General features: G+C 34.5%; 1 protein-coding gene across 1 annotated transcript in view; it reads right to left on the reverse strand.

The window, feature by feature from the left end:
- The window catches only part of LOC149802584 (DNA-dependent protein kinase catalytic subunit-like), a 407,613-nt gene that overhangs the window by 317,442 nt on the left and 68,055 nt on the right, over positions 1 to 22,116 (reverse strand). Inside the window, exons 14-20 of the mRNA XM_089951857.1 lie at positions 19,051 to 19,211; positions 18,684 to 18,818; positions 10,705 to 10,832; positions 8,016 to 8,099; positions 5,168 to 5,243; positions 3,713 to 3,835; positions 1,692 to 1,811 (exon numbers count right to left, since the gene is read on the reverse strand). Coding sequence (XP_089807983.1) covers positions 1,692 to 1,811; positions 3,713 to 3,835; positions 5,168 to 5,243; positions 8,016 to 8,099; positions 10,705 to 10,832; positions 18,684 to 18,818; positions 19,051 to 19,211 — 827 coding nt within the window. The remainder of the gene's footprint in view (positions 1 to 1,691; positions 1,812 to 3,712; positions 3,836 to 5,167; positions 5,244 to 8,015; positions 8,100 to 10,704; positions 10,833 to 18,683; positions 18,819 to 19,050; positions 19,212 to 22,116) is intronic.

Here is a 22,116-nt window from a genome sequence, read left to right on the forward strand (position 1 = left end):
GCTATGAACTGTGATTCAATAGTGCCAGATAAGAGAATCTTGCTCGCTAAACTCATATGTCTGACTTGCGGCTAAAACAAGTTGGTCAGCAGCAGGCAAAGTCAAACTGTATTCCCATATAAAAAGTCTCACTGACACTATGGTTGGAGTAGAGGGGTGGAGGTGGGGGGATTTATGCCCAGTGGGCTGTCAAAAGTGGACAAAAATTTCCCGTGTATTCTCTCAATTGATATGTGAGATGAAAACCTGGCAAAGTCTCCAGATGCTAGTATCTTGCATGTCACTTGAATAACTCTTCACAAATTTGATTCCAAAAGGTGTGGACTGAGTCCATAGCAACAGTTTCTGCAATGTTGCTCCTTTCTTGTTCTAAAGTAACAGTTGCCATGAACACTGAACATAGTATCTTTGCTAGGGGTGGGGTCCCTGTGGGGATGACATGGTGATGCCCCATGATGCTTGCAACAAACTCTGCAAAGTAAAAAAATCCAAGTCCACCAATTGGTGTAACCTTTTCTCTCAGCCTTGGAACTGGTTGCATAAGACAGTAGACCATACCCCCTAGGCCCATAAAATGCAAACACTGCATGGCCTGGAGGAAGAACACTTGGTGCAATAGAGGTAAGTGCTGTCCTTTAAACTTCTTGCAGTTAGTCAACATGCTTTAAAATAACAAAGAGAGTCAAAATGCATATAATGTATACATAAGTGAAACTAAGAACAGAGAACACCTATTAATACTAGAAAAGAATTGCAAGAATGAAGCCGACATGTACAATTTAGCCTCTAACAAACAAGGTGAGGTAATCTGTAAGAGTTATTTACTTTGTCGACATGATATATCAATGCAAAGATAATTTTCATCATTCTGGGATAGGCTAGACTCAGGAGGCATTGGAGTTAATTCTCCTTACGTTAATGTGATCATGTAACGAATTTGATGGAAAAATATGCTTCCAGAGTGTTCACAGGCTCAAATGCAAGATCTGATACAAGATTATATACCAAATCAGATTGAAGTCTGTAGAGTGTTAACTGTTGACAGATGGGTGATGGATAATGCATGATGGATGCAGGGCCATATCATATGCCCAGGTGAGATAAATATTACATAAAAGTATTCAAGGAAACAATTTCAAAGAATTACACATTTCAGTTCATATTTACAGACAACTTCAGTTCTTGATTATATGACTGTATTTTGTCCAAAAAAATAAACAATGCTTAAATTTTAGAAAAAAGTAGTTTCCTTGAAAACATGATACAAATTAAACACTCACCATTTACTATAAAAGTATCAATCTGAAATATAGCTTTCATCTCCAAATAAAAATCCAATTTTAAACACTTGCCTCCAAACATAATATCTATGACAATATAACAGGAAAAAAGATTTAACTATCTTACAAACCTAACTAGTCCCTCATGAAGTGCAAATATTACATTTAGGTAACTTAAAAACTTAATTTAAAATCTGAACAGTTGTCTATTTATAAAGTTGGCTTTCAAAATTATGAATCAAATCTCTTTTCTGAATAAGCTCAATGTCACTTCATATTCATAATAATTAAAATATCTTACCAGATAAATTCTAGATAAAATATTTATGAATAAAGCATTGGTTGTACAACATAAAAATTTCTTTTCAGTGAATATAATGTGTATGATAACAAACTGTCAGCACAACAAACCTGTATGACTGGCACGATTTCTGCCATTTGTTCCAGTATCACCTCCTTTGGAAGGGCAAGGATGAAAGTCAAACATGAGGCCAGGAGGTCATCTCTGTATTGTTTCATGCGGACCAGAACCTACACATAACATTTCAATTTAGAACTTTACTGACTTTCCACAAATCAAGTTCTAAGTTCTGACAACTTGTATTTAATACTCTCAACAGATGTCTGCACTGGAAATAAATTCTGACAACTTGTATTTAGTACTCTCAACAGATAAGATGTCTCCATAGGTAATAAGTTCTGGAAACCAGTATTTATAGGTTCCTGCATTTGTATAGGAAATTATGAACGAGTTTTTCGGATGTAAATACTGCACAACCTTGGAAGTGCAGTATATCCACCCAACAAAAAGAGTTAATATTTTCCCATACAATTCCATGTAATCTTTTTATTATATGCTCATTTTTTTATTCTACCTAATGCTTAATTAACAAAATACAATACAAGAAACAACGTAAATGAATGTATGCCGTATTCTAAACTAAATACGCAAGTGCAGATTCATCATTACACAACAACATTACTACTGCACACATAACTCTGCCCAGATAAATTTGAACTTGTTTGCGCGCTCGACGTACCTTTCGAAAGAAATTGGCATGTCAAGTTAAAATTGAAATTTGGAATCATATTGGGAATGAATGAGCATTGCAACAACTTTTCCATATGATCTGGAGTGAAATGATTTTGGTATTTTTTTTGATTCTATGAAATTTTGTGTTTATGGATTGGATTTATATGTGACAATTCCACATGAAATACAATGGATTGAAGAAGCAAGGGAGAAGTATATTGACATCTGCAAATGTGTCTCTGTTTCTGTCACTAGATGTTTGAAATCATAATGTGGGGAAAATATTAAGTCTTTCAATTGCAATTATCAAAAAGATGCTATGGAATTTAATGCCTAGTTCATTTTGAGTGCAGTAAGGAGGATGTAACTGCACTTATATTTGAAATTACAGTACAATTTTGAAATGTGTAATCAAGATTGAGAACCTATGACATGGCTCATGTAATTCAGATTTGCAGAACTAAGAAAGTACATTTTGAGGAAATTCTGGATGTAAAACTAAAGTTTATTTTTTTGGCTTGTCACCTGTATATTATTTGTAAGGACCCTTTCTGGAATCCATTGTATAGCTAGCCTAAATCCTAAAAACATTGTATCAAAAAAGTTAATGCGGAATGTGCCAAAGCAGCTGGTATGTGGCAGTCCATGAAACATCTGCTTTACTTCATTCAGAAAAAAATGTAATCAACCAAAACGTAAAATGCCTACTATGCGAGTGTACATGATTTGTTTATAAATCAAAAGTGCTGGCATCTACATCCATTGTTTGTTTACAATAGAAAGAAGTTCCTTGATGCACATGAATGCAATATGAAGGTGTGCAATATCGTAAAATATTGAACGATTCAGACATGTAAAGTTAACGGTGAAAAAAATGAGCATATAATAATCAGTAGTCTTGACAGATATGTCTGCAGAGTTACAAAGTTCTAACCACCTGTATTTAGTACTTTTAACATCTGAAGTGTTTGCATAAGCAATAAAGTTGACAACCTGTATTTAATATTATAGATAGAAAAGATGTCTGCATAGGTTGTTCTTCTAAGTGGAACTGGAGAATTCACAGAAAGTTTCAGTTATCTATTGTGAAATTCAGAAATAAAAATTAAATAAATTTAATGTGCAGCTAAAACTAGAATGAAAATGGGTCTGCAATAACATTCTTTGCAAAAACAATTGCTTTTTGTCTTTCTTTGTTTTAACAATTGCTATTTCCAGATTTTTAAACATATTTTGATTGATATGAATCTTGCATAGTGTTTATACTGTGTTGACATTATGTGCTGGAACAGTGTATTCTGGATGTCCTATATTGTTTAATAAAAATTTAAGACCCCCCTTAAAAAATAACACATTCTTTCTTGGTCAAAATATCAAATGAAATCACAGTGACTCTAACCTCTCTGGAAAATTTTTTGACAAGCTGAAAGCACGTGTATCTCTGTGTAGCACCTTCTTTGGTATCATCTGTTTCCATCAATTCCTCTGTTGTTTGTTGGGAAGGTGATCTGGGGACAACAAACTGACAGGCAAATTTTTTTTATTAAGTTTAAACATCAATGATTAATAAATATCTGGATCTCTGAACATATACAATTACTCTAGATGGGTGAGGTATTGACATAGGGTAGTCTCTATGGTAGAGGAGACAAAACATGTGGAACATCTGAGAATTAAACTCGGGAAGAGAAAGAAGTACAATGCAAGTGCTTTTCAGAATTAACAGTTCTCCAAAATCTGTAAAAACCTGTAATATATTCGGATTTTCAGTATAAATGCATGTGTCTGTGCTGTCAATACTTTTGTCTTTTCTGATTTATATAGAGAAATTATAGCAAATTTATAAAAATGTTCAAATGATAAGTCATTCCCCAAAAAGGAAGAGTACAGTCAATGGTTACAACTCAATTAAGCTATTAGTAGTCTCCAGAAACTATTGTATAGCAATAATTATCATGCATTAATTAAATACTGATTAGTCTAGTAATAACAGTATGCTGACAGTCTGCAAAAAAACTGACTATAGATGCAAAAAAAAAATCAAAATGTACAACTATGGTGCATGTATGCATAAAGGCAGCCCCAATAGCCCCTCCTCAGGGGCGTGTGCTATTAAACCCACTCCTAAATGTTGCCTAGGACCTAGAAATAAAGAATGGTTGAGATACAATGAAGCTCTCTCTCTCTCTCTCTCTCTCTCTCTCTCTCTCTCTATATATATATATATATATATATATATATATATATATATATATGTTTATGCTTTTATCAGCATGAATGCCAACATCTGGAGTAGAACAATCAGAGTTGAGCTAAAAAATGAAATGGTGTGTAATATGCCTGTTGCCTCTTTTGTTATGAGTCATGCTGACCTTGACCTTGACATTTTGATTTTCAAATCAGGTTTCTTTGTATCCCCAGCAATGTATGGTGAGATTATATGAAGTTATAATTCAAGAATTAATTTCACTGTCATACTAGTGACCTTGACTTCTGACCTTCAAAAAAACAACTCAGGGGGCTTCCTTGTGCTGTTATGGCACAATATCTACAAGTTTTCTGTGATAGCATGATCATCAAAACTCAAGTTCTTGTGAGGAAACATTCTGCATTGAATGGTCACCATGACCTTATATCTGACCTTCATGGACCCAAATCAACTTCTCTGTAAAATCAAGGGCAAAAGAAACATTTTACTTTCTCAGGTGAAAAGTTTAGTAAAGTTGTTCAAAGCAAAGAAGCAGAAAACAACGGTAAAAAACAAATCAACAGATATGACCATAAACATATTATGATCTAAGGAGGACTTAAAAAAACAAACGGTGGCATCATCAAAAAAGGTATATAAACTTGCCTGAAAGAAGTTCTGTTTATTTGCAATCTTCATAGTCATTGCTAGAAGTTTGTAAAATCCACTTGCCAAAGGATTGCTGCAATAAACAAAGATATACTGTGACACAGAATATGCATCTAAAGGATTTTGCATATCAATAATACTGGAATTGCATATCAATGATTCTGCTACTGCATATCATTAATATTGGAACTGCATAGCAATAATGTTGAAACTGTATATCAATAATACTAGAATTGCATATCAATAATACTGGAATTGTATATCAATAATACTGGAATTGTTTATCAATAATACTGGAATTGCATATCATATCAATAATACTGGAATTGCATATCAATAATACTGGAATTGTATATCAATAATACTGGAAATGTTTATCAATAATACTGGAATTGTATATCAATAATACTGGAAATGTTTATCAATAATACTGGAATTGTATATCAATAATACTGAAACTGTATATCAATACTACTGGAATTATATATCAATAATACTGGAATTGCATATCATATCAATAATACTGGAACTGCATATCAACGATACTGCTATTGCATATCAATAATGTTGGAACTGTATATCAATAATACTGGAATTGCATATCAACAATACTGGAATTATATATCAATAATACTGGAATTGCATATCAATAATACTGGAACTGTATATCAACAATACTGGAATTATATATCAACAATACTGGAATTGTATATCAATAATACTGGAATTGTATATCAATAATACTGGAAATGTTTATCAATAATACTGGAATTGCATATCAATAATACTGGAACTGTATATCAACAATACTGGAATTATATATCAATAATACTGGAATTGCATATCAATAATACTGGATATCTTCAGATTTCTCCACAAGAGACTCATTCTAAACAAATTTAAAAAAAAAAAACAGTTTGTCTTTGAAATATTTAAATTCCTATAACCCAAAGTCTAATATATTGCAATTCTTGAGCCAAAATCAGCTTTCTTTGTATGCAGTTTATATATTATATCCATTTACCATGTCCTTTAATTGAATTTTAAAAACTGGGTTTACAAAATGGAGTTTTATGAAGTGACTTTATGCAATTATATAATCCTCTACAAACCTGCACATTCCACCCTCCCTAATCAAATAATTTCAAATCTCATACCCTACAAGACTTGAAGGAATTCAGGACAGAATTCGTTCATATCAGGCACAAAAATAGTCTTTTCAGACAAATTCCAGTGACAAATGATTTTAAAAAGAGTTACTTGCCTTGACTCCAACTCCAATGACCAGTTCCCATTTTATTTTCCATATACTCTGCATGTTAAGTTACTTTATTGTCTAAACATCTACATTTACATAGATACTTTAAAAAAAACATCTTGTTCAACTGAAGAAACTTAAATGCAGACACTCAGGTTATTTTTAAGCCAGGTACAAGTCACATTTAAATTCTGCAAACACATCCGACATTAAAAACTCCAAAACTGTACCACACATCTGTCGTCGTGTACATGATTATGGAACTGTTCTAAAATAATGACTGACTTAGAACAGTGAACAGACTGACATGGCACATCTTTTACACCAAGACCATCTGCCCTGGCGCAGATGGGAATTAATAAGTAACTAAGCTGGTTTACTGTTGTGTATTACATAAACAAAACTATGTGGATGCATGGTTCTTGTTATTTCATCAATTTCAGTGAGTCCACCAATATATGGTAAGGATACAGTTACACATCTTTCTCCTGTTTTCTTCTGATGTTGTTCCCTTCTCTGTACTTTTTCAGGAAATGCATACATCCCTATATGTAGCCATTGGCATTTAAAGCTTTCTTAATATGATTGACCTTCGTTACATGGTCTTCCTCAATACTAACAATGTTGTTCACCCAATGCAACAGAGTTCAAACCACTGATCTCTTATGTTCAAGATGGTGGCTGGAGGTGAAGTTCTGATACTGGTCTGTGTGGGTTGATGTACCATAAAAAGGACTTTTGTTCCCCACACAGACCAGTATCTGAACTTCAACCAGTTTTCTTTTTAGAGCCACTGGGGGCCCTGAGTGGCTGAGTGGTCTAAAACGCTCTCCGTTACGGATCACTGCCATCTCACCTCTGTCTGCGTGGGTTCGAGTCTCAGATTCAGCAAATGTGAGTATGTGAGAAAGCTTGCCAGTAGCTTCTCGTGGGTCAGTGGCCCTTTCGAGGGTTTTCCCGGGTTATTCCTCCACCATTAATACTGGCCGTCATGTATAGCCTATTGTGTGCTGAAAAATGGCATTAAACCCTACAACAATAACAACTTAGAGCCACTGTGACCATGATATTTCACCTGTCTTTTTATCTCAAATGCAAGCCATGCACAACCTTTGGTCAAGGTATCTTGAACACAAGTCATGTTTGTTTTCCCGTCTGTGACCTTGACTCTGACCTAAAAACTTAAAGTTTTCTTCCTTACAAAGTTAGGTAATGGTAAGTGGTACAGAACTGCAGTTACTATGCAGATCTGGGTCTGTGCAGTTTGTTAGGAGTAATTATTAAACAACACAGACCTAGATCTGCAGGTGTGTTATACTACCGCAGATCAGGATCTTTCTTGTTTGCAGTTTGACTTGACTAACAAGAGAGTATATACAGTACATCATGGCACGATTACTCTAATGATGGATGTATAAAAAGTGAATGAAAATAAAAATTTGCAGAATCATAAATTACTACAAACTCCAACCTTTACATATGGCCAAATTATCTGTCTATAAAGTACGAATACAAGTTGATTTTTTTTCTTCAATTTCATACATGGTCAGCACACTTTATATAAAAGTTTTCAGTGTATGTACTTACTCAGTAGACATAAGAATCAATTTTTGGGTGAATGGAAACATCCAGCGCTCAAACTTGTCACAGTGTTTTACAGGCAATATATCCCTGAAATGATTGAAAAAACACCACTGGTAAAGAGAGATAACAAAGAACATATAACATGTGTTACATAAATCTGCTATCTCACCTGTGAGCAGCATTATGATCATTCATGTGAGAACTGAATCATAGAATATCAGGCGAATCATAGAATATCAGGCAGTGTATGATTACGCAGGTGAGAATGGAATCCTATTATTCTCAGGCTCTGTAATATTATACAGGAGAGAACTGAATCCTAGCATATCAGGCTGTGTATGATTATGTAGGTGAGAATGGAATGCTAGTGTATCAGGCTGTGTATCATTATGCAAGTTAGAATGGAATCCTAGCATATCAGGCTGTGAATGAATATGCAGATAAGAAATGGATTCTAACATATCAAGCTGTGCATGATTAAGCAGGTGAGAACTGAATCATATCATATCAGGCTCTGTATGATTATGCAGGTGAGAACAGAGTCCTAGCATATCAGGTTGTGAATGATTATGCAGGTGATAACTAAAACCCAGCAAATCCGGCTGTGCAAGATTATGCAGGTAAGATGGAATCCTAGCATATCAGGCTCTGTATGCAGGTGAGAATGGAGTCCTATTGTTATCAGGCTGTTTATGATTATGCAGGTGAGAATGCAATCCTTGTAAATCAGGATTAATATGAATATGAAGGTGAGAATGCAATCCTTGCAAATCAGGATTAATGTGAATATTTAGGTGAGAATGCAATCCTTGTAAATCAGGATTAATATGAATATGAAGGTGAGAATGCAATCCTTGTAAATCAGGATTAATATGAATATGGAGGTGAGAATGCAATCCTTGCAAATCAGGATTAATATGAATATGAAGGTGAGAATGCAATCCTTGCAAATCAGGATTAATATGAATATGAAGGTGAGAATGCAATCCTTGTAAATCTGGATTAATTTGAATATGAAGGTGAGAATGCAATCCTTGCAAATCAGGCTTGGTATTCATGTTCACATTCAAAATCATCGTTTCTCTGCACTTCATCAAATCTGAAATTTTTTCAATAATTAACTCATTATTCTTAAAACATTTATCAATTGATTAGATTGCAATTTTAAATTATTTTGAACACAAATCAGTCTGAACATTCTCAAAGAAGAAGAATTATGTGAATATGGGGCCTAGATACAAACTTTATGCACACAGTAATATTTTGCCAAAGTTTTAACTGAAGACAGCAATTAATGTATAAGATATCTGACCTTCAAAAGTTTTACAACAGGTTATTATTTGTATGGTTTGGTGTTTTACAGAACAATGTTATGTATATTTAATTTAATTGTCTGTTAGTTCTAATTTTTTTTTTATTCCATTAATTGTTGGTGTAATGTAACATTGTTTGCTGTACTTGACCTTGTCCAAAATTGAGTTCAGTTCTGTTTGACCTGATTGCCTTTTTTATTTTTTATTTATTTCATTGATGTAAACAACTAATAATAGCTTCATTATTCTATGGGTATGAGTTCATTGACCAAATTATTATTCAGGTAAATATATTGATTTGGGTTGGGGTTTTGGGGATTCCAGAGTGAATTTTATAGGGTATTATGTTTCAAATAAACAAGGCTCATTAAATCATGCTAGAAGGTTATTTTCCATTAGGTAATGATTGTTTTTAGAAAATGCTAATTGTGACCTGAGGTCAAACAGAGAACTATATTATCTTCTGACTGTGAGGATTTTTCCAGTGATGCTTTAACATCTAATACTTGAAGCTGTATTATGTTGTGACCAGTTTGGGCTGAATTTTATTTTCTTCAAATTAGTGAATTCAAGTGATTATTTTCTCTGGAAATACAAAAGTGCTCTGACAAAATTCTTGGATAAAGAAATTCACTGGAATTTATAATGAATTCAAACCTGAAATAATATTAGTGTGATTTAACAAGAGACTGCTGACACATCAGCACTTTGCTGACTATAACAGACATCATAGCCTTCAAATTTTGATCTCATCGGGACTTGAATTCAGTTTCATTCAGGACGTTTTATTACTAGGACTTGTGTTTTTTATTCTTGGATTATTTTTGGATTTAATTCGTAATACCCTAAGTTCTTTTTTCTCATTTTTCACTTTGTATCCTAGGGAAATAAATTTGTTAAATTTTACAAACCTTGTTGTCTTCACTCTTTTCTGTTACTTATTTGGCGGCAATTTGTTATCACTTCATGGCCACTACCAGCAAAAACTTTAAAGACCCAATAAGCTACCCTCCCTTCTTCAATCAATGTTTTGTTTGTTGGTTTGTTTTGTTTGTTTTAACAACAAATTTAACACATTAACGGTAATATCATTAATAGGACATCGAAGCCAAGTGTGTTTCTCAACACAATAAGGCAGCCAAATGTATTTTTTTCTGCAAACCAGTTTAATATTTGTAGAAAATAAATGAAGTCACATTAAGTGTTAATCTTTATGTTCTCCGCCCTCCTCAAACTTAAAGAACACTTGACACTAACATCTGATCCAGCAAAGGTGTATTACATTTAGGGTATATTATATTACAGGTGTGTATTATATAAGCTACCAGAACTATCTGTAAAACCAATGCAAACTAAATAATTCTTCTGTCTTGCCATACCTGCAAAAATCCACCAGATTAATGAAAACCTGAAAGTCTTTTGGCTTCTTGGCCTGAACACCCTGTAGGGGATCAGCACTCGCGGATGTGGACTCCATCTGGTCATCTACCTCAGAGGCTTCTTGTTTCTAACAGAGAAAGATTCATCACAATGTTAACTATTACCAGCATGGCCTTTGACCCCAGCCACCTGCCATAAAAAATGAAGCAATGGGAAAGTGTTTTAAAAAAATTGAAGCAATAACAATACAAATTATGATCAAGATCTTTCACAAACTGAGATCTTGCTACAATTAAAAGCTATTGTTGAGATGATTGCACAGAAAAAAATGTGAATGGCAAGTTTTTACAAGTCATTAGGATATCCTAAGTAATCAACTCAAGGAATTTTCAAGGCAACCCCTCAAATTCAAGAGTTTTTCAAGGTTATATGAACCCTGATATTCCAGAACTCTGCAAAATATGGTCAAAATCTTTCTCCAAACTGAGATCTTGCTAATATCAATCTTCATGTTTAACATGACTGACTGAAATAAAATAGGAATGACAACTTATCAAGATTTGGAACTTCTTGATATGAAGCATCTCAACAATTTGGTTAATATCCAACAAATAATGTGAATGCTTTAGTGTTCACCAGCCAATAAGGGAGCCTATTCCAAGCTGATCAAGGGACATAACTCTGTAAAATATGGTGAAAATCTTACCATTATTAAAATCAGATGAGCTCATTCAGATGAAAATTCTACATGAATCGGATTGAGGTCAAACAAATAATACAAATGCTGGAGTGTTCTCAAGTCAGTAGAGTGCCTATTCCTGGTCAATCAAGGGTCATAACTCAGTAAAATATGGTAGAAATCCAGTTATAATCAAACTGTCCCAAGATCTTCCTGAGAAGAAGCATTAATCTGAATTTTATTGAAATCAAACAGTAGTGTGATTGCTAGTGTTCACAATCCACTGAGATGCCTTTTTTCGTCAATCAAAAACAATAATCCTTGGTCAAAAGACCAAAGTGGGAATGCTACAGTGTTCACAAGAAACTTAGATGCCATTTTATAGTCAATCAAGGATAATAACACTTGGGTAAAAGGGACCAAACATGAGAACGCTTCCAGTGTCAACACACAAACATGCTATTTTTATTTAATCAAGGATAAAAACTCTTGGAGAAAAAAAGGACCAAACATGGGAATGATACACTGAAATGCAGTTTTAGTCAATCAAGGATAATAACACTTGGGGAAAAAAAGACCAAAAGTGGGAATGATAGTGTTCACAAAACACTTAGATACCTGCTTTTAATCAATCAAGGGAAATAACTCTTTGGGAAAAAAGATCAAATGTACTATCATGAAACTCAACTGAGCTCTTGCTGAGATGAAGCCTCACATCAGGTTGGGTACATCAAATAAATGTTGATGCTAAACTGTGCAAGGAGAAACAGATGGACTAATGGTCACTGACCATTTCTATGTCCCCTCACCTTAGTGGTGGGGACAACAAATGATGCAGTCTGAATGCAGGATTACCTTTGTCAATGTAGCCAGAAACAAATGACATTTACAAATATTGACTGATCCCTTTAAAAACACTGGGAACTGGGATATACACATGTAAAAAAATCTGTTAGCAGTCTGAAAGTGCCTATCAATTTACCTCTTACAACTTGCAGGAGGGTACATCAGACCTATTCTACATTCCTGAGCCAGCAGGTGTATATATATTTAGTAATGGTGGTCATAACTGAATGGAGAATTTGCATCATTTGCAAAACTGAAAGCCATATATAACAGAATGTTTTGTCTAACTTGGTCAAATTTATCTGAGCATTTTTTGGGAAGATGCTGCTTAAGTGCTTTGCTATTTTTAGTAAGATTAGCCATATCTGATGAAAGATCATCACTATTTGTAAAAACATGAAAGGCCATTATACTGTTATGCAGTGTACAAAGTTTGGTGGAAAACAGTTACATTGGTTTTGATGAGAAGCTTAAAATAATAATTGACAAAACACAACAGTGTACAAAGTTTGGTGGAAAATAGTTACATTGGTTCTGATGAGAAGCTTAAAATAATAATTGACAAAACACAACAGACACAGGGCCATACCCTAAACTTAATAAATCCACACAAATTCAAAATAATTTTTTAAAAATTTGAAAAATTGTTACAGTGGCATAAAAATCTAGTCAGGTCACCTAAATATGAATCCAAAGATGCATAAAAATTTAATCTTTTGCTAAACTGTGCTAGCAATGTTTCGTCAAAAATATCATGTCCCAAAATTTTTTCACAATTGTGTAAACAGTATACAGTTATAGGTCTGAAAATAAAATCAAGTTACCTACATATCAATACAAATATGTCAACCTAATTTCATTTTTTCACCTCGTGCTTTTGCAAAATCATGCTAACAAGGTTTGTGTAGTTAAAAAGTCAAAAGTAAATTTCTAAAATGCATACAAAACCAATTCAATGAGAATTTTTCTGAATAATACTTAGCCGATCATAATACAGTGTGACCCACTATAAAACGGTAGTTGGAGTCCATAGAACCTGACCATGTTATCGACTGAACCGGGTTATAACCAAGTCAGTTAGCTGAAGAAAATGAAACATTTACCTAAAATACTGCAAGCAGGGGTGTGTGAGTTGGTAATAAAAACAGGCACAAAAATATGTGCTTTTGATTAAATGAAGACCAACTAGTCTGAAAAACACTTGTATATTGATAACTTTCATCTGTGTAGTACAAGTAATAATCTGTTAAGTACTGTACTTGTATATAAAAAATCCATGATCACATGTTATAAACTTTATGTATGACTCACATCCCATTTGAAAACACAAACATGTATTTATTTTTTAAAAATGGCAGTCCTCGTTTTCTATATCTGATTGTCACTACAACTGTCACAAGTAGCACATGGCTATAGCTGTTTACATGCTACATGTACATGTACTTAAATTAGCCTAGATTTTGGTCAGCTGGAGACAGTATCATTTTGCCAAGGCTACACAGGGGATGAGGATATTCAAAGGGAAATAAAAACTGGAACAGTTTAACAAACATCTTTGGAAGATACCCCATCTTCAGTTAACTTGACAGTCATATATCTATGGCTTGAAAAGATTGGAAATTTAATTGCATTTTATGCAGGCATTGGTACCAACAGTAAGCATAATGTTTTCCACTGCAAAAATGAAACTTTCATGGCACAATAAACGTGTTCCAGTCACATTGAAAAATGCAACAATCCATCAGATTCCATTCCAATTTAAGTTTGGTGCCAAGTTCCTTTGATGAAAGGTTATTTGTTTTTATTGAAGATTGTAGTCAGCTTCCTTTGATGAAGGGTGCATGTGTTATTGAAGTCACCGCTAAAGGACACCCTGGAGAACCAAACAGATGTTGGTTTCTTATTGCGGCAGCAACATCAAATAAGTGTAAACACCGAGACTGATTTTTTTCATTTGCTTAATATTTGTACAGAACGATCAGTGCTTCAAAGGTGATCAATTTCCTTTTAAGTTTAGCAAAGCTATTTGTTTGGGTACAGTTTAAAAACAGCTTGAATTTGTTGTCGTTTTGTCCATTGTAGCAGTTACTTTTCCTGCCTTCAAAAGTTGGTCGATTGTAGCTAGTTCTGGTATGATAAAGGAGACCAAGAAGTAGATCTCCGTTTTGGGGTTTGTTTTTTTAAAATATTTTTTACTGGGGTGTGTCTGACATTTCTGGTGGCGGAGTGATGTTGCCTTCCAAGCATGCATCAGAATTTTTAAAATAAATTCCAACAGATGATAAATGCACAGGTGTTCTGTTCTGTTCTGATAGAGATTACTACAGAAAATATGAGTGTTCTAAAGAATTTAATTCTATAAGTGAAAAGAAGAGGAATTTTACTTACCATCCACAAAGAGAGGTCAGTGAAAATAAATATATTAATTATTAATTAATAATTAAGCGGTAGATAATCCAACACCATTTTGTTCAAAAGATCCATTCTGAGACAGTGCCTCGCCCAGTTGATCTCCGCAACCAGAAATGTTTTTAAAAAAATGACGAGATCTCACAGCATACAGTACTGTTTATCTAACAACATATCAATTCCAGTGCATTTTATATACATTTTGCAGCTTCCTTTCATGATGCCTCTGAATTTTATCACTCCAAACCCAAGGTTGTATATACAAGTTTAAACAGTCATAATGTAGTTGGAAAAAAATCGCTAGATGGTATAATTTGTCACTAGTAAGGAATATAAATTGCAATTCACAACACTTGCGAAGCCCGGCTTGATCCTGAATAAACTTTTTACACTATTTTTCGTACTTTTGAGAAGAAAAACTTATTATTCAAGTATGAGAAAAACGTATGCATATAAAATTGCAGGAGCCATGCCAAGGTCATCTTATATTGGAATTCATACTCAATCTCTTCCCCAAAACTGATAATAAACTTTGTACATGTTACTTTTTGTACTTTTTAAGAAAGAAAACATTTTTGTGTATGAGAAAAGTACATATATATGAAATTTCAGCCAAGCGACAACCATATTTATATTGAATTAGTGTTATAACGAAAAATGCTTTAGTGAGGTCACACTGAACATAAGGAATACATCCACCGCCTTGAATATCCAGCCTTACAATTGAAACAAGAGGACCAAGTGAGTCTGAAATCTACTGAGTTGGAAAAATTAAATTTCTTCCAGTCCTGATTTTTGCATGTATTTGGAAAACATTTATACCAAAGTTTCTCCAGGTTTTAAACCCCTTCATTTGATGATATACTGAGCTCATTAGTTAAATACTGAAATACTTCAATGCCAGGATGATTGTGTAAATGTTTTTCCATTTCTAGTAACAGCCACCATATTTGATGGGGTATAAACATCATTTCTATCAATCATAGGACGCTTTCAGTCAATTTTAGTCGAATTCTGTTCAGCAGTTTTTTTTTATGAAGTTAGGAAAAGATTGTTCCTATTTGTTTTCTTCTGTCTGCAGATCATCACTGTCTGTATAAAACAGAAAGCCATCAGTGCCAGAATGCTTTCAATTTTTTTTGTCCAATTCTTTTATATGCTTTTTTTTGGACACTACATGTGATGGTGATTGGCATCATATGAATAAATATGAAAAACCATGCCAGGATATTTTCCGTATTTCCAAATGTGTTACAAAACATTCGCCATGTTTTTTAATTTGTTCAGCAACAAAACTGATACAAGATCATCCACCTGCCAAGGTAAAAGTCATACTAGGATGGTGTCCCCTTGTACTGAGGGATTGGTACTAAATCCCATTAACTGTCATTTACTACTAGAGTGAATTTGCATGCACTTCCTGGGATGTAACTGCATATTATTATATGCTCATTTTTTTCTCCATTAACTTTACATTGTCAGAATCATGTAATATTTATAGGTTACTGCATTTGCATGGGAAAAAATGAACGAGTTTTTCGAATGGAAATACTGCACGACCTTGGGAGTGCAGTATATCCATCTGACAAAACAAGTTTCCCATACAAATGCAGTAACTTTTTTATTATATGCTCATTTTTTTATTCTACCAAATGCTTAATTATATTAACAAAATACACTACAAGAAACAATGTCACTGAATGTGTGCTATATTCCAAACTAAATACACAAGCGCAGATCCATTATTACACATCAACAACATCATTACTGGGCAAATAACCCCGCCCACATAAATTTGAACTTAGTTGTGCGCTCGACATAACTTTCAAAAGATAATGGTGTGTCCAGTTAAAATTGAAATTGGAGTGAATGAATGCGCAATGCAACAACTTTTCCATTTGATCTGGAATGAATAGATTTTGGTATTTTTTTTTATTCTACGAAATTTCATGATTATGGATTGGATTTATATGTGACAATTCCACATGAAATACATCAGACTGAAGAAGCGAGGGAGAAGTATGCTGACATCTGCAAATGTGCTTCTGTTTCTGTCATTGAATGTTTGAAATCATAATGTGGGAAAACTATTAAGTCTTTCAATTGCAATTATCAAAAGGACACTATGGAATTTAATGCTTATTTCATTTTGAGTGCAGTAAGGAGGCTGTAACTGCACTTGGAATATAGTCGAAATTACAGTACAAAGAAAGTACATTTTGAGGAAATTCTGGATGTAAAACTGTAAGTATATTTTTTTGCCATTTTTATTACCAGCTCAAGGAGACAGTTTATGCCTTTATAGCTTGCATGTTATGGAGTATCACAATCAATTATCTTACTGGTTTGCTCAACCAAATGATGATCAATTATAATTGATAATTGGAATAACACTTGGTATTACATGCCTTTTCCTTAGAGCTGACCCTGGCTCCAATCTCTTAATGTACATGATTCTTATAATGGTTCCACCAGATCAAACTTAGACCTTTGGAATGAAACAACAATTAATAAAGGGGATATGATTATCCACAGCTAGCTTGAGATTGCTTTCTCCCACACACTTAATCATGCCCTGTGTTGTCAATACCCAACATTTCCCCTAGGGGTGAAAGTCTGAGAGTCAAAAATCCCCTTTGTGTCAGAACTGAGGGTCAGGTTGAGTATAAAACAAACCTTGGTGTCAGAAGGGGGGGGAGGGTCGAAAACAAAATTTGGGGGCTCTCTGATGCATAAATGAGGCAAAAGGGGAACACTGCAATACCTGTAATCACTGAAAAATGTCAATGTCACAAACAAATGATATCAGTCATGCATTGTGCTGAACTTGCAGTGAAGTGGATGTCATGAATATAGATAAAATTCCACAGAAAATTGTATAAATGAGCTTACTATGTGGCATTAAGAATTACTTCACATAAAAGTTATCAAGTACCGAGATGAATTGCAAGTACTGTACACCATAGGTCAGGCAATTAAGATGGTACTATAGGGCCAGATTTATATTGTAAAACATGGAGTATACTTCCCAGATGGAAGAAACTCCTAATAATAGCTCAGCTCATGACATGGCACATGGAAGACTGCAAGGCCTTTGTACAAGCTGAAGTAGTAACTAAAAACTTGACAGAATCTAGCAACAATTCCTCTATCAAAGGAAAGACCACTCTAGTCCAACTGCCACTTGGCATGCAGACAACCTTTAGAATTCTGCTGCATAAACAAGCTGGAAGATGTGGCAAACACGATTATTTTGGGTGGATTTGCAAGGGAGTGGATGTACTTCTAGCATATGAAAACTGGGTAATGTATTTAAAGATGAAATTGACAAATTGCTTTAACTGAAACCTCATGTTCATATGACTTTCCATTCAGCAGTTAAGATAACTGTCATGGTGACCATATTTGACATAAGATTGGGTACATGTTAATTAAGGGCCGACTTTGCATCATAAGCTGTCTTGTAGTGAAAACCCCATGCTGATATTGCTTTTATTCAAGTAGTGACAAATAAGATTTTCAAGATGACCACTGAGGTGACCATATTGGATATTTTCACTTACGACCAGCTATACCCTGGGATAAACATGTGTAAAGTTTCACAGCAATCCTCCAAGTAATTTTGGGGTAGTAGTGATAACAAATTTGTACTAATGGATGACTGGACAACATATGGAAAATGTACAACAGAAATAAACTCTTCTGGCCAATGACCAGTCAAGCTAAACACCTGACCACTATTACCTTGACCTCTGAACTTCTGACTTGAACACCAGTAGTGATATTTGTATCCAATGACAAACATGTTTATTTTGATATTTATTTGTCCATGACAGACTGCCAGATCCAGCTCACTGGCTGTCAATCTCAAAGGTAATTCCTTCCACCATTTGTAGGTAAAGATAGATGAGGATCCCATAGTGAAAACAGCTGAAATTACCTTTTTAAATTTTGTATCCTTTTATAAAAATGTAACCATTGTGACATCCTCTCATCTCTTGTAGCATTTGTCACAGGTAAGATAAAAGTAAGTATAAAAGTCACCTGATCTACAAGGGTCGATGTTGAGGTCAAGTCAAGCCTCTGAATAATTCTGATGATTGCTGTGAGCAACTCATCATACAAAGCATCTGTAAGTCGGTGACGAACATCAATACTAATGTCTGCTGCTGCAAAGTCCTGAAATGAGGACAGAGTTAATTAAACAAGATACAACTTTCCTGATATTTAATACACATCAAACATAAAGACTTAATGAAATGTAATAATCCAGCTAGATTATACATTATGTTGTTAGCATTATTTTTAAAAATGTCCAGTTACACATTGCAGGGCTTCATTACTAAATATGAAACAAACATCCAAGAATACAGCATTTAAATTATAATGCAAGTTTGGCTCTATTTCTAACCTTGATCCCAGCACTGTCCAACAATCCTATCCACAGGTCAACAAAATCTTTGTAGGTGATCCTTTTGGCTTTGGGATCAGACTCCAAAAGACTTGTATCTCCTTCATTTTCTGTCTCCACTACAGGCTGATGGGAGCAAGTTCTAATCAAGCCCTGAAATACTAAACAATCATCCTGAACATGAGGAGTACCTTAAGGAATAATACTACCATTCCAACTGATCTGAGAATACGTACCCAATTACTTTAAGACTATAACATAAACTCCACTACATCCAAATCCTGCCCTCCTTGACAGATAATAAAAATCCCAGTAGAAATTGTTTTTATTTTAGTGAGCAGAGCTTTTCACAAGTCATATGAGATCCTAAGTTCAGAGTACGCCAATTTAAAAACTCATTTTAGCCAAGAGGCCGGCACAGGTGTGGTTATCTACTGCTTTCTGGTCATAACTGGTAAGCAGAATTTCTAATGGGTACCACACAAGTTCTCAGATCTGAGAGTACAGAATGGGTCCTGTAGCTTTGCCTGGTCTCAATGGGCTGATCAAGGAGAGCAATCAAATAGTTACTTTAATACTGTCTATAAATGGTATTCTGCTCTTGAAAGACAAGCCAGGTTGTGTCATTAGTACAACTGAGCCATCAGAACAAAACTGCAAGTAGTCATCAGATACACAAACAGACTACTCACCCTGCATGCAGAAGCTAGTGGTATCAGAAAACAAATTTTTTATGATAGATAATAGCTTCAGCAAAGTCAAAGACATATTGATAGGATTTTCAAGATGGCCAACATGGCAGTCAGATTGGTGCCATTCTCATTTAGGATCAACCTGACATCAAGTTAAAACTGCATGTCGAAATGACTTTTCATTCAGGAGAGATAGTGACAAGATTTTCAAGATGGCTACCAGGATGACTATACTGGATATCAACTCTGCACCATTTTTATTAACTTCAACTTCTTCTTTAAGCCATTGGACCATATATCTTCGGCCCATGTCACATGTACTCTGCATAGGTAATGATAAACACACAAGGCACATCTCATGATTATCATCTGCAAATCTGAATCACTTTCATTTCTTGCACTTGCTGGACATATTGGAACTAACAGAAAAAAGACCAAGGCAAAAAGCAAATTATATTCAATTAGGCAGATTTGCAATACCAAGAGCATCTACACAAGAAATGGATAATAATTAGAAGTTTAACATCACATTCAAAATATGACAGTGAAACCAATATCTGAGTCTCATCAATCAATATCACACAAATAATAATGATGAGCAGATATATGAATAAATTCACAGAAAAAAATTGTACACAATAAGTATACCAACATCTGGATTAACTAAACCAGAGAAGTTTGTTGGATAGTCTAAATATTTGAAGAATTCCACTGGATTTTGCAGGCAGTGCTATTAGTCTTAAGCAAAACCTTAAACGTCAGGGATACTGGTGGTCATCTGGTGTGCGTGATGGGCAAGGGGAAGTAATCTGTAAGAGTTATTTTCCTTAATCTATAAGCTATATAAATGTAAAGGCACTTTGTAATCTTTCTGGGAGGGCTGAATTTGGAGGCAGCAGAGGTAAATTCCTAATTGGGTAATCTATCATATAAAATAATAATTTACATTTCTTCATGCTAAAGATTCTATAGTACAATTAGCTTATGAATATATAAACCATTTCATTATCTGACTGCTATATGCAAATATGTAAATGAGCACAGCATGGGTCTGAAAGGTAATTAGCAGTGATGAGATCCTGGTTAAGACGAGTCCACCTTTATTTTGATAAAAAGAAAACATCTTTAATATTAATCTTATTATAAACACAAGTTCCTTGAAGGGTTTGATGTTCTATTGAACAAAATAAATTCCAGGAATCGAAGATAGGCCATTTCTTCTTTTCAGTTGCTGAGCCATGAAATCATATCTAATATTCTCGAGTGATAACAAGATGTTCAAACTGGCTGCTGTATTGGACGCAAAATTGGCACCCATGAGATATCACAATAAGTCTTTTGGTGAAAACCACTTGTCAATATTCCACCCATTCAGTTGGAGTAGTGACAAGATTTTAAGATGGCCACTTTGGGCATAGCTATAAAAAGATCAGTATAATGTTCATTTAGGACCAACTAGACAAGATCTGAATTTTGGTGAAAATCCCACACAGATATGACTTCCTATTTACATTGGTAGCTTTAACAAGGTTTTTCAAGATGGCTGCTATGATGGCCATATTGGATACCAGGTTGACACCAATTTCATTAGGATCAATTGTATATATAATAAGAAGTCTTTTGATGATAAACCCATGTTAATATGGCTTTCCATTTATAAGACATAGTGACAAGATTTTCAAGTGGTTAACATGGCATTTAGATTGATGCCATTTTCGTTTAGGACAAACATTACAGATTTTCAAGATGGCCACCATGGTGACCATACTGGATGTCAGTTCAGAATTATTTTTTTAAAAATTTAAGACTAACTACAAGTGATAAGAAATCTTTGAAAGATAATCCAATGTCAATTTAACCATCCATTTTAGAGAAGTAGTAATAACAAGAGTTCCGAGATATCAGCTGTGGCAGTCATATTAGATGTCTGACTGCTACCATTTCTTCGACCACTCCGGTGGCCTAGTGGTTAGGACGTCCACCTCAGATGTGAGAAGTCGTGGGTTCGATCCCCCACTGAGTCATACCTAAGACTTACAAAAATGGTACTAACAGCTGCCTCGCTTGGTGCTCAGCATTAAGAGGTTAGTGTTAGGACTGGTCGGCCTGTGTCAGGATAATGTGGCTGGATGGAACATCATGCTACATGCCTGTGGCATGATGCCCCAGTGCTAGACATCACTATAAACTGCCACAATGCAGACATCATAGCGATATGACTGAAAAATTGTTAATGCTACAATAAAAATCCAAATCACACACACACATGCTACCATTTTCACTTATAAGCAACTAGTCCTTGGGATGAATATGTGTCTAAAGTTTCACAACAATTCTCTTAGTAGTTCATAAGCAGTGATAACAAATTTGTGCT

The sequence above is a fragment of the Sinohyriopsis cumingii genome, chromosome 3 (assembly GCF_028554795.1).
Source record: "Sinohyriopsis cumingii isolate HCF-2022 chromosome 3, ASM2855479v2, whole genome shotgun sequence".
Lineage (NCBI taxonomy): Eukaryota > Metazoa > Mollusca > Bivalvia > Unionida > Unionidae > Sinohyriopsis > Sinohyriopsis cumingii.